At 40.6% G+C, this 21725-nt stretch overlaps 3 protein-coding genes across 3 annotated transcripts in view; 2 read left to right on the top strand and 1 right to left on the bottom strand.

Moving 5' to 3' along the window:
* Positions 1–1111: 1111 nt before the first annotated feature.
* Positions 1112–8773, top strand: fgf2 (fibroblast growth factor 2). Its single transcript, XM_022759869.1, has 3 exons — positions 1112–1721; positions 3935–4038; positions 7816–8773. The coding sequence occupies exons 1-3, from the start codon at positions 1544–1546 to the stop codon at positions 7999–8001; spliced, it is 468 nt and encodes a 155-aa protein (XP_022615590.1). The 5' UTR covers positions 1112–1543; the 3' UTR covers positions 8002–8773.
* An 89-nt stretch (positions 8774–8862) lies between these two features.
* nudt6 (nudix hydrolase 6) lies at positions 8863–20503 on the bottom strand. The gene is made up of 5 exons (XM_022759870.1): positions 19709–20503; positions 18641–18844; positions 13025–13080; positions 10118–10172; positions 8863–9709 (listed from the first exon to the last, which is right to left on the bottom strand). Exons 1-5 carry the CDS (start codon positions 19962–19964, stop codon positions 9327–9329), a joined length of 954 nt encoding a protein of 317 aa, XP_022615591.1. The 5' UTR covers positions 19965–20503; the 3' UTR covers positions 8863–9326.
* Positions 20499–21725, top strand: part of spata5 (spermatogenesis associated 5) — a 110112-nt gene continuing 108885 nt past the window's right edge. The window contains exon 1 of the mRNA XM_022759867.1: positions 20499–21005. Coding sequence (XP_022615588.1) covers positions 20831–21005 — 175 coding nt within the window. The 5' untranslated portion in view covers positions 20499–20830. The remainder of the gene's footprint in view (positions 21006–21725) is intronic.

Here is a 21725-nt window from a genome sequence, read left to right as displayed (position 1 = left end):
TTTGAGTATGAAATACAGTAAATCTTGCTGATGGAGCTACATGTACATCAGCTGTACATCCGTGTCCTTTACAGCCCACAGACAAACCTTTTTTTTCAAACCTTTCTTTTGGCCGTGGAGAGGGTGTATTGATAATGTTTTATTGTTCCAATGCCCTGTCTTGTTGTACTGCACTGTTTGGGTGTAAATGACCCTCAGTAATGGTTTGTTTGGAACACTCCCCTCAGGACTTTGCCCTAAATTAACATGTGCAGCAAACCCTGTCTGTGTAAATGATGGATAAAACTGTCCTGTGTTTTTAGAGGGTTGTGGATTGAGGCAGTCCTGAGGAAATGCATCCCAAAGATGTCCAAAACCATCTGAATCCTCCCTCCAGCTGACTCCCTATTTTGACTACAAGTCTTACAACCGTTCAAGTCTCTGGCTTTAGTCAGTCATAATGCAGCGGTTGGATGTCAGATGTTTCGCTGACCAATTTCGGAGGGGACACCAACATGACGTCAACCGAGAGCACAGCTGACTTTCTACTGATCCAGCACGAGTTTCTGATGTGGTAACAGTTACCCAGAAGCCTCGACCAGCGAGTGCTTATTCTGACAAATGCATGATCCTGTTGGTCCAAGAAACCAAAAGGGAAACAAATCCTGCATGAATAACTCCCCTCACTGATCCTCCATTCAGCTGGCTCTGAGAGAGTTGAGAATAGCAATTAAAATCACTCATTCATGATGTAGGCTTTTTCATCTAAGCCTGCTGGCAAGTCTACTGCACATTGTTGTTTTTTTTACCTATGAATAGCACTGAGTGAATCACTGAGAAGCTGGCTGTGCTGGCTCTCTTTTTACGTCTCTCTTTTCTTGCTCTTCAACAGACTGGATGAATGAAAACGCTGGTTCTGTTCACATGGTTGCTGCTGCTCTGCTCCTGGCTCTCCAAAGGGTCTCAGTGACATCAAGTCCCCCCCCCCCCCCTCGTCTCCGTACCCTCCTCTCCTTTCTCGACTTCTGCTGGGTTGGTTGGTTAAATCAGTGAGCATTGGTGGGCGTGAGCATGTGAGTGTGTGTTGGTGCTCCTAGGGCGCATGCGAACTGAGGCCCAAAGGGGAAAGACTTCCACACAGATCTAAGCCAGCTGCCCTGTTTTAAACACTTCACTGCAAGAGGAGTGGAAGAGAGGGGGAACCCGCATGCATCCCCCCTACCAGTGTGCTCAGAGTACACTGGCAACGCAGCTGCCAGCTCTACAAACAGCAGACGAGCAGCTACAAATGGTAGATTTAGAGCTTTGCTGTTAGGTAAAAGGCCGGTCTTGGAGTCCTGCTTCAGATTCTCAGGACCCAAAGGGCACTTGCTGCCCTGAGAGGGGGTCGTTCAAGCAAACTGACCCTTGGGGTTAAGTAGAATCAGTTTGTGTGAAGCTCTGTGGAGGAGGGGAGGAGGGAACAGGCAGCAGTTAGTGGGAGGTGGGAGGCCACGGTGGGGCTCCTGCACTGCTCAAGAAGGAGACGAAGCAGTCGCCGGGAAGCGGGGGAAAGAGGAGGAGAATGGCCACGGGAGAAATCACAACACTTCCCTCCACACCTGAAGACGGCGGCAGCGGCGGCTTTCCTCCTGGAAACTTCAAGGATCCCAAAAGGCTGTACTGTAAAAACGGGGGCTTCTTCTTGAGGATAAAGTCTGACGGGGGAGTGGATGGAATCCGGGAGAAGAACGACCCCCACAGTAAGTACTTCCAGTCCCCTTCTTCTTGCTTTGCATAGCACACAAAGCTTCTTTTTGTTTTTAATATGCAACAGGGAAGTAAGGGTGAAGCCAAAAAAAAAAAAACTCATGGAGGAAAGATGTGAATTTTCCAGCTTACTGAGGTTTACTCTCCATTTCACCTCTGGAAAGTATAATAACCCTCAAATGTTCTCAATCAATGGGAACTTTGATGGAATATGCCAGTTATGTTTTTAGTAAACGTAGTTCACCGTGCTGAGTCACAGCCATTCACACTGCTCACTGTGTGGTTTACGTCACACGAGAAGGCACAACATGGAGTTAAAACCCAGGATGAGTGGATGCCTGATTTAGAGGTCCCTGACAGTGTCTGAGGTCAATGAACTTAAACCACTAATGATGAGAAATAATACTGTTATTATAAATTATCAAATTATCTGTACCATCAGTCCATCAAGATTTATTTAGCAGCAGTTAGCAACTAATAAAGGGGAAATATTTATTATGTTTGTTCGGCCGGACAACTGCGGTACCCCTCGGGGCCTCTGTATCACTGATTACTTTTTAGTATGTGCCCTAAGTTGCATCATTAAGTGGGAGGGGAGAAGGGGGAACACGAAAGTTGGGTTTCTTCCTTGGAAAACACATGTTTGGAAGTGTATTGCCCCGAGATCCAGTGTGACATTTCAAGCAGGTGCGCCTGATATGGAACCACTTCAAGGACGGAGGAGCTATTTTTAGAATAATTCACTTACCTTTTTAATGTGATTACATTCACTCACTGTTTGTGAGACACAAACCTGAAGTTGTAATTTAAGTTTATTTGTATAAAGTAAAAAATCCTCCTTTAAGTCGTGGCCTATCATGGGCACAGGAAGAAATACATCCGTAATGAGTCATAAAGCAGGAATCAGTATTAATCATTTAGCTGTTTTCTTACGGTTAATGTGACCCGGGCTGTGCTGCATCAATGGTCCTTTTGTTAAAGCTGTGACAGACCTGCCAATTTTTTAGACAACACAACATACCTGCCAGAAAGAGTTGGAAATGTCACCAAATATATCCAGGGATCCTCAAGTGGGATTTTACGGGGGCCTCTACTCCATCGCATTTGTGTTCTTTGTAACGTCTCGTGACAAAGTTTTCCAAGGACAAGATTGCCCATCAAGACACAAGCCACACACCGCTGGACTTACATCGGCGACCGAAGGACAGATACAGATAGAACTGAACTGAACAGAGACAAGACCAGTCAAGGGAAAGTTTGCCTTTACTCACAATAGCTGTGGGGTATAACATGCCTCATCTCAGCACACTGAGACTAATTATACGGTTTTTTTTTTTGGTTTTTTTTCTCAAGAACACCTCTTTGATCTGTGATATGAATCACCCAGGCAGCGAGCTTAACTGTAGACAGATGTGTGTCTATCCAAAGTCTTAATGTTGGATTAATTCTGGACAGATCCCCTGACTTACCTTACAGGGCCTCTGCTTCCTCTTTGGTGGTTTTGCTTCATGTAAACCATGTTGTGTTGGCAAACAGAGCTGTCTCTACTAAAGAGGGAAAAATTATGAATACGATGACAGATGAGAGGAGGCCGTCACACAGCCAACAGGTATTGTGTGCACTGTAATGCTACTGTTCGGTGGATGATGTCGGTTCAGCTTCATGTTGGCATCAGCGGTGTTTCATTTATTACTGCTACTTAAACCACAAAGAGAAAAAAGCAGCTAAACATTGATGCTGATGTTTGTCTGTTTAAAGAAAAAGAAGAATGAATTTTAAATTTGCTCAGTGCAGCGTATCAAAGCTCATCTTTTTCTTTTTTTTTTTCTTTTAGTGATTTTCAGATCCACAGTTTTTCAGAGCAGAATGTTATAAACCGATTTCACCTGGATTTTATTTCCACATGCAACTAAAGATCTGTGTGTTTTCTGTTAGTAGAAGACATTGACAGCTGTGGCTTACAGTTAATTAGATCCTCTTGCAGTAGGTTATTTAAAGACAAAATGCAAATGAGCTTATGGACCCCACTCCCTTTAATAAAGAATTTACTGGAATATTTTGAATATTTCTTTGAATATTTTTGCTCATTGCTCTTTTTTTTAATAAAAAATAATAAAATAAGTGTATCTAACACACCACCTCCCACAATCAAGTTTCAAATGCTTTGTGTGTTTTTGCTCATTTTAACTTTTATGTTTTTCCTCAGTAAAACTTCAACTCCAAGCAACCTCCGTGGGTGAGGTGGTGATCAAAGGAGTTTTTGCTAACCGCTATCTGGCGATGAACAGAGACGGACGACTGTTTGGAGCGGTGAGTGAACTGGATTATCATGATTCAATTTTAAAAAACCTACACAGTTTCTGTTTTGCAAAAGGGTGTTGACATTTCTCTAAATGCATTCCTGTAAAATCGTACAATATAATTTCCTGAAAGTGCACAAAGATTTTTTTATTTATTATTTTTTTTATTTTACCATAAGTGCTTTTTGCAAAGAAGTGTTGCACACCTAAAAGTCTTCCAGTTGGCAGAAGCCTCAGTGTTCTGTCATGTGCAACGTTCAAGCTGCTCTGTTTTGGAAACTAAATATTTACCAGCCACCTGACAAGAAATCCTCCCTCGCAAGGAAAGAATTAGGTTGACGCTCATTCGTCATAGTCAGTATTTAGAATAAAGAAAAGCATTTCCACAACATTAAATAGGCCTTATTTTGTGTCTACATCTTCTCTTCTCTACACTCCTCCTCTTTGTTTTGACCAGACTTTGAGTCCAACTGAAGCATCTCTCTCAAACCTTATCAGTTCAACCGTTTCGTCTTTCTTTCCATCCTCTTGTCTTCTGCATTGATGCTGCCTCAGCCAAACCGATGCAACAACATTGTGATACTCGTCATGGCAATGCTGACAGGTTTGGCTTTGAGTGTTGAAAATCCAAATCCCATTGTGTCACATGACTTAACCCTAAACCTTGATTTTGTACCACATGCACCTACGGTCCAGACTGACTGAAACAAATATGTGTAAGAACATGCAATTTATTTGACTCTGAGAAAAATAAACTGAGATGCAGGACCTGGCTCCGGTAACATGTTTAGTAACTCTGTAAAATTCAGGCCCATCAAATACTGGCGGTCAGGATGAGTCTAGATGCCCGTGGAAGAGAAATGTGAGTGGGTGAACGATGGGACTTGTAGCATTTGCAGGTTTTTATTGTGAATTTTTTTGAATCTCCCGGAACGACCTGACGGTCATGGTGGTGATGGTGAAAGCAGAGATAGGGGTAGTTCTTGGTCTGGGAGACAAGAACAGATTCTAACCCTTCAGATATTTAAGGAGTGGTAGACTGGTTCGTGAAACAGGGCAAGACATAGAGTATTTGTCCAGCCGTGATTAAATTTTGTAAATGAGAGGAAACGGAAATGATGGAGAGGCTTGACATTTCTGAGAGAAGATTTCAGCAGGAAGAGACAGAAACTAATCAGCAAGAGAAACAGATTTGGAGAAAAGATATTCCTTACCGAACTTTTGCAGCAACGTCATTATTACGCCCATGACGTCTGATGTTCTACAAAGTGCACCGGGGTTTGTGTTGGAAGGTCTTACTGGTAACTCCTAGTGTCTTTCTGTTTGGCAGCAGGACGTCTGTAGAGCGTTTTAAGAGCTTTGGAAGTTTTCAGGAAATGACAGATTGTCTGACAGACCAGCAGACAAAGTCACTTTATATTAGCTGCTGTTTATAGGTAAATTTTTCATTAAATCAGAACAACGGACACTCTGCACATGCTCTCACCACTTTGATGGACATGCTGTACATGAACTTGGGTCTTGAAGTAGTGTTTACAGTGCCTACTGTCCACAGCTGTGACAGCTGTCGGAGGCATCTGTGGCTTTAGAAGCACCTTGGGGCAAAAAAAAAAACAAAGTCGCCGGTTTGATTCACTTTGGTTCACTGCTCACGGATGGAATGAATGCAGAGGTCAAGTGTCTGTGTGTGTAAAAACATACTTGGCCAATAAAGGAAAATAAATAATAATGAAAAAGTTATCTGAAAGGATTTCCTGAATGTTCACGAGATAGCCAACACCAGCTGGTCCCAACTGCTGGCCTGTTGCCATGGTGTTGTTGCTTACAGTGGCAGTCTGAAATGTTGGTGACGGATGTGGTTTTGGTGGTTGAGAAGATTTGTCTGCAGTCCATGTAATTTGTAAGAAGCACTTCCTCCTAATGAGAAGCTACAGCAACAAGGTGCCTCCCAAGGCGTTGCTCTGCTCTACTCATGTGGAAAATCATTAAAAAAAATCCACAAGACAAAACCCACTCTCTTCTTATATGAAGAATAAAATTTGTTGATGCCAAAGAAATTAAAAATTAATTTCCCCTAATTTAGCATCTTGAATCGATGTGTCTCTAGTCTGGATTATCCTGAGTATTAGATCCTGACTGATGTGTTTTATTAATATAACTGTTGTAATCATCATCATCGAGTTGGTTTAGACTTTTGTTCTGCTGATGAGATCTGTACAAGTTTGAACTTATTTTCAATATTTATTCCGACCTAAACTTTTAACAAAAAACTGAATAATACTGAAAAACTTTCTCATGGCTGAATAATATATTTTATGAATGTAAAATGTACTTTACCAGCACCTTAGATTACATTCTTAAATTAAAGGTCCCATATAGTATAAAGGTAGATGTCCATGTCTTCTTTCATTATAAAGCAGGTCTAGATTCTATATTAATACTGAGAAAGTATCAAAGAGAGAAATGCACACAGCCTGTATTCAGACACTGAGCCTTAAAATGAGCCGTCAGGACTTCTGTAACTTTGTGATGTCACAACAAAGCAGTCACTGCTCTCAGCCATGCCCTCTGCCCCGCCCACCTGGACCCACCATCCAACCTTGTAGGATTTGGTTTCTCTGAGTGTTTTACCTGAAATCTGCTATATTTTTATTGGATCACTCAGGGAACGGAGATGTAAAACTACATTGAGATCATTTTTGGCTCTTAAAACCCAAAATGTATCTTCTTACGGATCAACACTTCAAATAAAGCAAAATAGAATAAATTAAATAAATTAAAAAAAATATTTTCAGTATTGAGGTAGTCCTGGGTGTTTATTGCAAGCTCAAAGAAAACGTCCTCTGACTAATGGCTTCATCGCCAGGTTCAACTAAAAGCAGAAACTAAAACAAAAGCCTCTTGTGGGAGAGGGTGTAGGGCCGTTAACGCCCAGCGAGACAGTGAGATTTTGGCCAGACATCGTGTAATTAATGTTTTCTTCATGTTTTCTACAAAAGGATAATGTTAAGAGAGGAGCTTACGTAAGAACTAAAAAAGATGTGGTGATTGACTCGAGAGCACGGGAGCTAAATCACTAATCAATTCAATTACACTTTAACTGATCTTCATGTTCTTATTTCCATCAAACCCAAGTTTATCTTTGACATGTTGTCTGGTTGTTTCAAGTCTTCAGATTTATCAGTTCATTCATCTCTGGGTTTAATGTTTGATCATGATTCAAGAGAGCTTTAATAGTGTCAGTCAGACATGGTTTCTTTAAGACCAAAAAAAAGTCTTTACTGTATTAGTCTGAAACTGACAAGAAATTCTTCTAAACCAACAGTCTCCTTCAAAATAAAGGCATTTAGTTCTGGGGTGCTTTATGTGGTAATTTAATGTCATAAAATGTCAGCATTACAACGACATATATTAAACAAATTCAATCAAATATCATCTGAACAAAGTAGTTTATTTGAAGAAATGCCACTTCAAGTAACCAGATTTCCCTTCAGGTTGAAAACACAAGCAGATAATTATTAGCTTTTTGAAGCAAAACAAAAAACAGAGGTTTATATTAAATGTACAGATTTGAGGTCTAAAGCTCAGTTTCCATTAGTTGGAGTACTGTAAATACGGAGCAGCGCTGCCAGAGCCCATATTACAGACTAGTTTCACAGTTTTCTTACATTTCTTCAGTTCGCAGGCTAATTTATAATATACTGGGATGGCAGCAGATTTGATCCTCTCAGCACCGAACATCAAATTAAACTTTATGTATGTGTTATTCCTCTGTCTTTCTCTGCAGAGACGAGCTACGGATGAATGCCATTTCCTGGAGCGGCTCGAGAGCAACAACTACAACACCTATCGCTCCAGGAAGTACCCGAACATGTATGTGGCTCTGAAGCGGACAGGCCAGTACAAGTCCGGAAACAAAACGGGACCGGGTCAGAAGGCCATTCTCTTTCTTCCAATGTCCGCCAAGTGCTAATCTGGGATCCGGTCAAGAAGTATTAAAAGTCTTAGTGGCAACGACGAAGAAGAAGACGAAGAATAATAATAAGAAGATGTGACGGCAATGAAGACAGAGTGTTGCCCAAAATAGCTGTGATCCTTTCCAACTGTTAACATCCTAACAGTTCAGTTTTTGTTTTTTCATCTTGAGCATGTCTACTCTTATTCAGCTTTACTTCCAAACCGTGGCACACATTCACACCTGGCTGCTTCCCAGTAAAAAACCAACCGGCCGCTACTCGAGTGCCACTGGAGCCAGGTCGCCTTGCTCAAGCGCACCTCAACAGAATGGCAGCACAGCATTATTTTATTACACAGATCTTCCCTCTCTGTCTGAGGGCAACCTTCTGATCACAGGCCTGCTTCCTACCCTTCACTTAATGACTGTGTAAGTCTGAGTATTTTGTCAAAAGATGTGTCGCGCAGATGAAGAGGATTCAGAAGATGCAATCAAATCCTGAGCTCTTGTGACTTGAAGACAAAAGAAGAGAAAGGTCAGAACAAAATAACTAGATTTTAGAATTTTTGATCTTGTAACTCAAATTTTTTGTTTTAACAGACCTAAACACAGTGAACACACTAAAATCAAAACCAAGGCTAAACTGTTTTTTCTACTTTCTACTTTTCTTTTTACACTCGTCAGCATATTGACACACTTAAAGGGTTTGTAGCTGGTTTCCTGCGCTTGTCTTCATTTTTTGATAAAATTCTGTTCCTCTATTGTTCTTGTATGATTTGAGATTTGTGCAAAATGCTGTCGGTGCATTGCACAGAAGCATGATGATAACTATTAAAAGGCAGGTTCCTTGGAAAAAAAAAAAAGATGCTTTGTACTTTCTTTTTTTTAACTAGCCAGTTGGCAACTTTAGCAAGGCAGCATTAATTAATCTCGTCAACAAGCTAAAATTAGCAAAACTCGGCATCGATTGTGAAATTATTTGTTCCCAGTCAAAAACACAGCAGATTTCAGAACTGTGCCTTTAAGAATAAAATCAGCTGCTCACAGCCACTGTTGCCTAGCAGCAGTTTACTTCCAACATGGCCGCCAGCAACTGTTAAATAAACCGTATAAGACTGTGCAGTCCTGCAGGTACCACAGTTCCTTTAAAAAACACAAAGTGAGTGTGCTTCAGTTCAGACTATTGCACCATATTTCTTCAATAGTAACAGTTAGTGTGTGAAACACATGGCAAACATTAACTCCAGTCATAAATACACTTTAAATATGAGTAACGCTGACAACCATGTGTCAACATAGCTAGCAATGATTCGCTAGAACCCCATCAGTTTGATGATGGCGCACTAGGACTTTGATGTTGGGGGAAGCTGTCTGTGGTACAGCTGGTAGAACATCCCCGAGTAGACAGCAGGAAGCTCCTCCATGCTGAGGTCGATCTCGCCGAAGCCTCGCTCTAGGCCGTGAAGCAGAAGCCTGGCTACGCGAGAGGTTATGGGCGTGGTGTCGTTTGTCTTGGCCAGCTCGGCGAGGTCCAGCCACTCGCAGCGCAGGCATTCCTGGGTGCAGAAGTTGATGTCGTAGGTGAGCGGGCTGAGTCGGCAGATGATGTACATGTCCGACATGCCGAAGGCGCCGGGGTGGTTGTGCTGCTGCCGGATGCTGAGCAGAGATCTGAACTCGGAGCGAACGCCGGTTTCCTCGAAGACTTCACGTACGGCGGTGACACCTGAGAAAGATTGATTCAAATGTGTGTATATCTATATACATGTACACAGTATATATGGAGGCATTCAAAAGATCCTGACAGGAAGGAATATATTCATGTTCCCTTGTCAGAATCACGTTGCAGACTGATGTTTAGATGTCGGGGGAAGAGAAAATACATATATTTTTTGTAAAGATGAACATTTGACGCTGCTTTTTGGGTGGGGTCACGTATATAATATTAAAGCTGCTTTTAAAATGTTAAAGAAGGTGAATAGGGAGAAACTCTTTGCATATATATCATGTGCCTTATTTTGTAAAGTTCAAATGAATGTAAATGTATCAATCTTTAATCATAATATCAAAACTGAAAGGATTTAGCTATAGACGTACTGTATTAGTTTGTTGCTCTGTTGAGCGTGACACTCACCGATATTTTCTCCTGGATCAGACAGACCACCGGGGAACTTCCAGGCATTCTTTGTCTGAGATTCAAGAGCAAAGTTCAACATTAACATCAGTGTAGTGATAGATGGCACTGCTGTAAATGTTTCTTCGAGTAATATCAACATGAACAGGTCACTCGTTTCTTTAAAGCAGTGGTGATATCTTAAAGTATTGGCGTAGTGTTTCAGTAGTCAGTAGATCATGTGTACAAAGGGACTGTCTTACGTATCTGAACTAATAATTATACACACGGAGATGTTCAATGCTCTGATCTGAGCATCCTTTCATTTTATGTTTTATATTTAGTGCCTCACTCTGGAGACTTTTGATGCGGTGAAGTGTGTGTCTTCCAAAAACTGTTTCACCACTTATCCTTGATATTTAATAACAGTATGCTGCTGGTTAAATTATGAAGTCAGTGTTGTGTATATATATTTTTGTAGTTACTAAACGAATTTTGTATGCTATACGCTCCGTTTTCAGAAATGCTATTTCATCTAAGATTTTCCTAATTTTAGCAAATCCTCTCTTTGTGGGGGAAACACAAATGCACTACAGCATTTATTTTCATGTATTGTCGACAGAATGCTATATTTTTCGAAGCTGTATCTAAAATGTGCTGGTAGAAAGGAAGAAATAAAGAGATTTTGTGTAACTCTAATCAGTCTGATCGGTGTGGTTTTTCAGAGTAAAAGCTCTCATTCCCACAGGAACTTTAAGAGCTGAATGTGAAAATAATAATCCTCGAGACTCGGTGGAAGCATGCCTGCCATACGCAAACTGTTCACACCAAATCTACCGGGAAATGGTGCGTAAATGTCATCAGACAATGATTAAATTAAACACTCGCCCATGACATCATTCATCTCTTCGATGGATGAAATTACCTTCAGGCCACCAGGGATCTGTTTAGCTGTCTTTTGTACTGATTTGAGAGCGATAATGTCCTGGTTTCCTTTCAGGAAGTTCGTAACCCTTCGTGAGCTCTGAACTGGCTTGGTCTGCCAGAGACGCTCGACTGCCAAGGGCCAGGCTGTTATAAAGCCCATTTCCAGTAAACAGCTCGATGGGGAGGAGGAGGAGGAGGAGGAGGAGGAGGAGGAGGATAGCAAGAGATAAAACACTCTCCACACTCCCAGACCTCTAACTGCTTCCCTCTGCTTCTGGACAAAAGCCATCGACATACATTATACGCTCTCCAGATTCCTAAGTGGGACACGTGTTACATGTTGTTTAAAATGAAAGTCCAGCAAAGAGGTCCACTTCAATTCTGTCAATTATACTGTGAACTACATTTGCCTTATGATCCACATTGTACAGTAACCATGTGTCGCTACTCAGTCTATTTCCACTGGACCTGCTAAGAGAAAAAATGAGAGTGAAAACTATGAAACCAACTAATTTGAAGCCACAGAAGGACTTAAATTGTACAATATTTCAATCATTTAACTCTATTATGAATATGTTTTTCGGGGGTAAATACTACTTTTAAAGAGTGGAACATTTAACAGTATCTGCAGATAGTTTTAGTTTTAGTTTTTGTTTGTGAAAGTTTTGAAATGTCCAAACAGGACTGTAATAGTTTCTGTTGTTATTGAGGCAGAGATGATTTCTTCTCTTTTCAGCAGATATTTGAACTGTGAAATGTTTTTCTCCTCTGGAAGTTTCAGCCTTTCACCTCTTAATGGTTCTTTGACAATGAATGATGGCACGTGTTAAAAAAAAAAATTAGGAAACAGACTCTTTGGTACTTGACTGTTTTCATTATCTATTAAGCTTAAGCATGTTTTGGTGATTGTTTAATTTATAAAAATCTGTAAAGTAACTGTTTTGTTCAATTAACAGATATTCAGTTTACTATGGGGCAGATTAAACGTTAAACTTTTTATACAGTCTTTCACAATGTTGTTGTTTAGAGCCGATAATCCAGTTCGGCCAGTTCGACTATTTTGTTGGCAACTTCTGCAGTGCTGTGGTGGTGGTGTTGTGTAAATGGGAACATTGTCTAAAATAATACTGAAGCATCGGATGTGAAAGGGCTTTTACTCACTGCCTCATTTATATCAAGTTGAGTTAGGTGGTATTTCTAAAAACATAATTACTTCCCAAATTGCTGCCCCATTGTGCAATCACTTTTTGCAAATTGGTCGCAATCTCATTTTGGCCAACTGAGGATACAAACAAATCCGAGTGGAAAGGTTTCTAAAAGAGGCCTGTTGTAAGTGAACCTAATAACAACTCGAGCACTACAGCGAGGCTCTGTGAGGGTCCACAGAAACAGACACTCACAAAGTTGTTTGAGTGCATTCAGCTCGTGTAAACACCGTGTTTGCTTGAGGTCAGCTAATGTTGTGTGGGGCTAGGCTAAATGTGAGAGGGAGCTGAAGGGCTGAGAGGATTTCTACCCACGTTTGGAACAACAGAGGCAACATACAACTCCCTAAACAAACAAAACTAATTTGACATTTTTAGCAGCAGCGGCAGCATCATGACTGACGGTTCATTTTGAGGATGGAGGGAGCAGCTCTATGGTTCACCCAACAGGAGATGGTGGATACCTGCCAGAAATATAATTTTACCTGCCAAAATATGTCAGTATTTACATTTTTTAGAAACACGTTGCTCTCCCTTATTAACTCCAGCTAGTATTATATAGTAATTTTTCTAATGCTGAATTCCTTATTGAATTTTCATTCATCCTATTATGAAATTTCGTACGGTTCTCTGAGGTCAAGCATTGTTACAGCCAACACAATGCATGGATGAAGTAAAGAAAAGATGAATGTCTTGTAATTGCCATGATAGATATTGAAATAATATGTTATATAAGGTATAAATAGTCCATTATCTTTAATGAATGTAACGGTATGACAGTGTGTGACACATATACCTTGTTTCGGTCTTGGACAACAAGAACTTTTCCATTGGACTCGTCAACGACTGCACCTAGAGCAAGGAAAAAAAGAAAAGAAAAGTCAGTCACTTTAAATATTATGCAAGCACTTTCCCCCAGTATACACAGTAATCTGATCCACATTCTGCACTGAAGGAGTTACTGTGAGAACAATTTCAATGGAGACCTATTGGCAGCGTAGCTCAGAGTTAATCATTACGTTGGACACGACATAAAACTTGCACAGTGTCAAGGAAAAAGCCTGGACTTGAGTCTCTGCCGGGCCTCAGACAACACAACACAACACAACACAACACAACAGCTGCCTGCTCCGTTTTATATTTTGTCACTGATGTTGAAGATGACTCAAGTCTGCAGACAAACCTGACAACTAAGAAGATGGGAATTTTCACTTTATTCCACCTCTTGAACTGTTAAAAGTGGCTTTACACGAGAGTGACGGCCAAAAATACCAAAAATAAAACTGCAATAAAGTGCCACTTCAGATTTATCCGAAGTGCCTGGAGTTCATTACAGCTTTAGTGGCCTCTGGGGACTTCAGACCTCAGTGTGTTTCATACAAACTTGTTTCTGCTGTCATAAAGAAAGGAGCGAGTCAAGGATGGGGGATGATATGCTAATGGGAATATCGGTGCCCACTGTCAGACAGTCTCTCCCTGAAGCTGTTAATAGTTTAGGCAATAGGAGAAGAAACAGAGGTCGAGCACACCTCTGCACACCTTGGTGTTGGATTGTCTGTTTCAGAAGGTTTCCAGTTCTGCTGTTTGACGATCTGACGGGCACTTTGTTTGAGGCATTCTGAGGACTTCACCTTAAACCGGTGACACCTGATTTTTCTGGCCACTTGGGGGCAGCAAAAACAAGCTGGAAACACAACAACTGGCATCACTTTAAAAAGCCGATATGGCAAATCTGCCTATTTACACATCGTGCATGCACAGAGTTCATCGGTGTTCATCTGGAGTCGTGCTCAACCACCCAATGAATGCAAGTCCAATATTCACTCTCCTTCAGGTTCTGTTTTGTTCACCATCAACTCAAGAGGAAAAATTTTTTGGCTCTTTAGCTGCTAACGGCTCCGCATATGTTCACTTGCTAAACGCTAACTTTGACCGCCTGCTGGTTGGTGCTGAAAAAGATGGCTTCCGGTCGCTTCATCAGAACTTTTTCCACTGAAAGTGAAAGTGAAACGACGCTGGTGAAGATGGACGAGGGAGAACCAGAACAGTAAAGTTGTTGGCCGGACTATTAAAACTCCTTAGATCTGACAGAGGCTGCAGGTTTGTGTGATAATTCTCTGTGGGTTTGAGAAACACCTTTCATCCACAAGTAGCCATGTGATCCATGGATAGTAAAAAAATGTTGATTATAGGCGCTTTAACGTCAGCACTAAATATAGAATAAATATAGACAAACTTGTGTGGACTAGTGTGGACTGGTTCCTGAAATGGACCATTGTGATGCATCAACTGAGTTACCAAAGCAAAGTGCGTCAACGTCTCAAAATAGGGGGTTAAAATAAAAAAGGATATGGGTAAAGACAAAATTCTTTACTTTCTTGAGTCTAAACAGAGTCCGAGTGACTCAGCTGTGCTTGTGAATGATGTCGACATCCCACTCCACCATTTAACATTTTTCTCTCCTGTTTGAGCGGTTTTTCTTTTCAGCAGGTAGTGACTAAGAGAGGCAGCTATGTGCTGCTGTTGACAGCTCAGCAGGAGGATGAAGAGGAGGGAAAACGGGCCACTTTCTTTTCCGGTGGCTCCGTCTGACCGAGCGAGACGGGCCTCCTTAAATGAATGTCACAGATGTGTAAAGAGGGATGGGTCGTCTTAAAGGCCTGACTTGGACTTCCAAGTGGAAATTGATGTCATCCCCGATCCCCGTGCCATATGGCGCTTCATCGGAGGAGGCCTGGTTGCTGCTAAGGGAGGCTATCATTATGTAGCTTTAAGTCCAGGAAACAAAATGCTCAACAGGAGCAGGGGGTGTGGGGGGGGGGTTAGGAATTATAAGACAAAAAGCTCAGGAACAATCAAAGAAACAACAAAGAGAGGAATAATAAATAAAACCTTTTAATTGCTTGAGGTGACAGTCGACTTCTTGGCCACAAGAAAAGCTATTAAAGTATTAAATTGACCAGTATCGTGAGGTCCAGGACACTGATTTTACTTCTTAGTTTGCCAGGAAAAATCATTGATCGCTGTTAATGCACAAGATTAAGCTGCTGAATTCGTTTTGACACACACATGTACTGTAAGGTGGGGAGACGGAACTGAGAAGACTGAACACCGTCCAAAGCACAATTATTAGAGGTTTCATGAGTCACTATGTGATGCATTGAGCTAATACACACTCCTGTGATTCACAATAATGATGCTGATGGGTGTGTGTATCAGCCAAAATGTATTTCCTTTACTTTATTTCTTGTCATGGCTCTGTGAAGTGCAGCTTATTCAGCCTGTGGTTGGGTGGACACGGGACATTTAATTTGATATTACTCAGCCAGTCTGACCTGCTGCAAAATACCCTGTTTAAAAAGAAAACATGTATAAATTAATGGGACTAATGATAAAAAATAATGGATGAAGAACAGTCTTTGTGACCACCACATTACCTTGTTACTTATATTACTGCCACCCCCCCTCATGCTGTATTCTCAGATACTTCTTACCTACTGTGAATGAAAAGAAAACTCTGGCATTTGACCAATTAGTGGTGATGCACCGACACAAGATCATTTTGACCTCCACATAAATGCTTCTGATGTTTGGGTTCAGATTAGACACTTTAAAAGCCTCATGAGCTCATAATGCTCTACAATGATGTTATTGAATATCATAGCAAGTTCAGTTATTGGTGTTTTGAACCAAAACTATAACAATAAGTGATTAAACTCAGACCGTTTAACTGCTGTTTTAAAACCGGATATATTACTGTCCGTGTATTAATGTCTTATTTGTTTTCCTCTTATTGCACACGCATCACATACTCACATTTTCTGCTATTATTTTGATATCATTATACATATATATTATTGCTGTTTATTTTATCATATATATTTTGAATGTTAGTTTCTCATTATTTTTATGTAGCCACGTTATTTTGTATTTTTATGATTTTATGATATTTCTACTTACTTCTGTGGAGGCTTTAAATAGGCCCATTGGGCTTTTTGCCATCGTCCTGCACTGTACGCTATTTGTTTTCCTTTGTCATTTTCTTTGTATTTTAAATTGAGCAAAATAAATTAAACTACTAACTGTGCTGTAGTGAAAGTTGAAACTATATCTAGGATCTCGTATATTTCAAAGCCAATTTACAGGACGAATGCTTTACAATCAATGCAAAGTTGCACCTTTTAGGCCTGACTGTGGGTGATGTTCCCATCTTTGTCAAAATGATGAAGAACCACAGACAGCAAGCACACAAAGAAAAACAAGTATCTAAACAGCTGCGTATTTCAGATTCTTCATCTTGGTTTCATCATTGTTTCCCCCGTTGAGGGGGGACATAACTCTGGCAACAAAGAGGGAAATTCTGGTCCCCATTCCTCCCTGAAGGATGCTCTGGACATGTTCTGACATGCTTCAAGTGCATCCACTCTTTGGTAAAGGTATAAACAGCATTCTGCCCTCTGCTGGACAGTCGGGAACATAGCACAGGAGGGAAGCAGCAGTAGCAGCAGCAGCAGCAGCAGCAGCAGCAGCAGCAGCAGCTCCTCCTTTTGTTGCCTCTCACTCCAGATTCACAATCCTGATGAGTGAATTTCCATTTACGCAAGTGAAATGGGCCAGAACGTTACAGCCCAACGGACAAACAACCTCTTACAGAAAAACAAACCTGTGGTGTTTTTTTGTACTGAATTAATGCAGGTCAAAGTTTAATATGGTTTTACTTTTATTTTTATCAAAAAGAGGTAAAGGAATGGAGTTTGTCTTTAAAAAAACAAAAAAAAACAAATCACACCTCTGTGTCTTTTAAACCCCTAAAGCTTCTGTTACATGTACATCAGTCTCAGTAGTGATGCAGCTCCAAACATTAAAAAAACATGTGTAACTGCAGTCAGTCCCTCTCTGGTGCAGTCTGATGCCAGCTTTCATTCCCCTGCCGGGATGAAGTTAACTTTGCTTCTATATCAGTAGCGAGTTTGTGTTTGTGGGTCTTGGGAGCTTGCGGTCAGCTCGATCAATCGGAGGGTAAAGTCAGACCAGATGGGACTCTGCCGGTCGCAGCCTGAGGGCTCCACAGTGAAGGGTGGGCTGGATAAATGCCTCCAGTCAGCAGCCAGAATCAGTGAGCATATACATTAGACTCATGACCTCAGGTAATATGATCTGACACTCAACATTATTAAATAAGACAGCAAAGTACAGTATATGCTGTAGATACTTATAGATGTTACTGTATATTCATGTGACAGTGACCTGAGAGGTTTTTCAGGTCTGCAGTGAACCGTTATTTTAATTATTGATTCATGTGACGATTATTTTCTAAATTCCCAGAGCCCACAATGATGTCTTCAGTCCAAACCCCAGTTTACAATAATATAAAGCAGAACAAAACAGCAAATCCTCACGTTGGAGACACTGACACCAGTTTATAGCTAATGACTAACTGATAAATTTTCAAAATAGTTGCCAAAAAATTGTCCTCATTGTCTATTGAACAACAGATTAATCTACTAATTGTTTCAGCTCTATTGTTTTTGATGACTGACTGTTAAATGTTCCGTTTAATTTTATTGTACATCATATTTTTGATTTTGATGAAATTGTACTGTGTTTTCTCAGACAGTGATATTTCCTTCATAGGCACAGATTCTTCCCTCTGCCATGGAGGTTATATTTTCACCTGTGTTTGTTTGTATGTTGGTTAGCTTGTTTGTTTGTCAGGGGGCGTGGGCCAGGGAAGAACCCATTATATTTTCTTATCACCTCCCTAATCATTGCGAGACGCTTTTGTGAATTTCTCAGGAAATAATGTTTGTATCTTGTTGTAAATAATCAGACACATTTATGATGTTGAGATCTATGACTTTGTCCAATTTGCTGCAGATCCAGATAATAATCGGGGCCTGACAGACATTTGTAGGATTGTTTGACCTTGGTGGAGATATTTCTTCTACTGAGTGCCACTGAAGTTTAAAATATTATGGAAGATTCGTGGTTTATACTGTATCTTTTTTTTTAATATGGAGGACACAGATAATAAGCAGTAATCAACAGTTATAACATGAGTGCTGACAAAGCCAGTAAACGTCAAAATGGTTGTTGCGTAATACGACAAAGTTTGAATTGAAATAATATCAGTAATATATAATAATATCAGTTAAGTTTATGTGAAGCACATATAACACCATCCTCACTTGTTCGTTTGACAAAATAATCTTAACTGAAGGTTCATTTACTAGCTTTTCTCTGGAGCTTTTAACTGTATTTCGCAGTCTTCATCAGCTCTGTGACAACTTCACAAACTCTATCTGCTGATAAAGACGATGTGTGTGATGTGGTTGAAAGGTATTAAGCTAAGATTATTTTGTCAAACTATTTCCAAAGTCAAGGCTGAACTTTGAGGCTGTAATATCTGTACCTGCCACTCCAACTTGGTGAGTTGCAAACCCCGGCAGTCTGCTTTCCCCTTCCCCCAGCCAGAGCGACAGGACGGCGTGGTCGTGTGTGGCGTGGTGGAAGGTGAAGCCGTGAGTAGAAGCTGCGGCAGCACATCGACTCAGTGAGATGGGTACTCGAAGCCACACGGCCACCTTCCCCTCAGCTTTCCACTGCACCAAAGACTCTGTGGAGTGCACAAGTCAGATGTTCAAAAATTGTGTTTTTCATGATGCAGTTGATTTTGTTTAACAGCAAACTGCAGAAACAGACAAGAAATATGTGGAGGATATGACATTATGAAAAGCGACAGATACTTTTAAAAGCACATTTCCGCTTATCTGGATTGGACAAGAGATAGGAGATTTAAAATAATAAGAGAGAATGACAAACAGCAGGCACAGTTTGGAGGAAGTAGCCTCGATGTGAGAGAAGCAGATTTTCCAAACAGAAGGTTGATACTGTGAATCCTGGAGAAATTGGAAGAATTAAGGTAGAAAAAAAAAAAAATCACAAGCGCTTTAATTGTTCATTAAATGTTGTCATTTTGATTTTGGGCAAGATACTGAGTGCTGAATTTCTCCTAGAGAGTTGGTGTGTGGACTAAATGGAGAAGACGGTTTCTGAAAACAACCACCATAAGTCAAATAATTAGGTTTGTTTTTAAAAACAAGTAGTTAATTGATGATGACAAATGTTTCAAATGTCATTTTAGCTGACGGCTTCTTCATGCATCCATAGGTTACTTAGTTGCTGCAAATATTAAGACCATTAGCAACTAAACATTAACTTACAAACAAAACAAGACCCTGAAACCTGCTTTAGATATGGAAAGCAGTTTTAGATATTTAACCTACCACTCATTTAATTACCACAGACCCCAAATTAAATGGGATCTAAAACAATGCATGCCATACTCCCATATTTATTCTATGAGTCTTATATACACACATCATGAATCACTGTCCTGCTTTGTGGTCAGTGACTGAGGTAGGACGTGTGCACACACACACACAGACACACACACACAGCAGACTTTAATACAACAAACCTTGCAGTAATGTGCTAAATAAACATTCGCTGATGTCAGCCGGTAAACCGATGTCAGCCAGGTTCACTGTGACTCCACCGAATCGATCCACCTTCCCAGCCAGAGGACCGCCGGTCCCCTCCACGCTGTGTAACTGGGAACGACTTGCTGTGCACGAAAACGCACGGACAGGTATGCGTGCGGGACAAGACGTCCTGCCGCGGAGCCTTCCTCTCACCAGCGGTATAAGTTTGTAAACAAAGCCACTGGCAGCCATGTTAAAAAAAAAGAAGATAATTTAAAAAAACCGTTTCAAAGGTTGAGTTTGTTCAGTTTCCAACCGGCATATGCGTACAGCGTAGAACGGTTACGTAAAAGTCCGCCCTGGAAGTTGCATAAATACCGTAATGACCTGGTAACATAGCTCATGGAGGACTAGCTAGCCACAAGCAGCAGGGACAGACAAGCGGATGTGACGAACTCCATTCGCACATCTGACAATTTTAACTAATCATTACTACCTCGGTAACATACCAGGCTAACGTTAGTCCTAAAAGACTCACCGAGGTCTGATGTTAAATTCGGCCGACAAATTTACAAATTAACCCTTTTAACCAGGTACAAATAACGTGTACAATAGATTTAACACTGTTGGCTGTGGCTTTGGCGGGTTTTCTTCAATATGTCATCTGGCGCGAAGAAAAGCTAACAAGTAATCCAAATAAGCCGTTGAAAACCATGAAAAAAGCGATGCGTGGCATATTAGCTATATGCCGAATTTAAGACTGTGTATTAATGATGTTTTCCGTAACTTTAATCTTATTAAATTGTGTCTTTCTACGAGCCTGTAACAAAGAAAACCTAAAATTAGATGATTTTTTCAATGGGGTTTTGCTTTTTTTCTCGAGGCCATTTTAGTTTAGTTTTCGATGCAAACACATTTTCTTAATTGTTAGAAATCGAATCTCTTAGACAAACTACAATAGGAAAATGGAATCGATACAGAATAGTCACCTGAAGTAATTTTCAGACAGAGATTCCGGGGTTTACGGTAAAGGGGGCGGGACCAAACAAACAACCAGGAAGTTGCTCCGTGTTTACACATGTTTGCAGTTTCACGTGGAGAATATTTTCACATTTAAAATGTCTTCAAAGAAAAATAAAAGCAAATCGAAAAAAGCGAGTGAAGGAGATGGCTCGGTAGTACTGAAGGAGGGCTCAAATGACTCCTCCAGCCTGCAAACATCTGGACACGACGGAGGGAACAGCAAAAGTTCAAACAGCAACTCATTCACTGTTACTGATTTCATAGAGAAAGGTAAGACTGACGCACCAATCAGCTGTATCACATAGATGTGCTTGTATACGGAAGCTCTGTCCTTGTGATTCTGTTGGATGCTCTGCTGCTGTTTTATCTCTTGGACTCCAGCAGATTGGACTGAACATGAAACACTGAGGCTAAAAGTGGCTTTCAGCTTTTGAGGATGTTCACCCACACAGTGTGACAGACAAATAAAAATGATATCTTCCAGAGTGACAGTCCTTTTAGTGATTCTTTATTTAGTAAAAGAACCAATACCACCATGCAGAAATACTCCAGCTCTGCTTCGAGCAGCTGCAACAGTAAAATGCTGCTTACACCACACAGATACATCACTGTGAAAATAATAATAATGATGTCATCTTTTACTGCAGTACGGATACTTTAGATATGTATGCTAATCTGATACCACTGCTATTCCAGTGGTTCCCAACCTAGGTTTCGAAAAAGGGTCAACAGATTAAAAAAGATTGTGAGTTGATTTAATAGGAGAAGCAGGAGGAAAACACAAAGTCCAGGTGCACAAATCTCTTTTCAGTTGTTGGACTTTTTTCTCTAATCATTGAATTATTGATTAATTTTACCTCTCAGGGCGTCAAATACTTATTTAAATGAAACTATCTGATACGTTTAGAGGGGAAATGTCTCTTTGGTGCAACTGCTGACTACTCATAGATAAATAAAATGTGACAAGGGGCCTTTACTGGACACAGATTT

Source organism: Seriola dumerili, unplaced genomic scaffold, assembly GCF_002260705.1.
Source record: "Seriola dumerili isolate Sdu_G_001 unplaced genomic scaffold, Sdu_1.0 BDQW01000331.1, whole genome shotgun sequence".
In the NCBI taxonomy this organism is placed as follows: Eukaryota; Metazoa; Chordata; class Actinopteri; order Carangiformes; family Carangidae; genus Seriola; species Seriola dumerili.
This window is presented reverse-complemented; position numbering and strand designations above follow the sequence as displayed.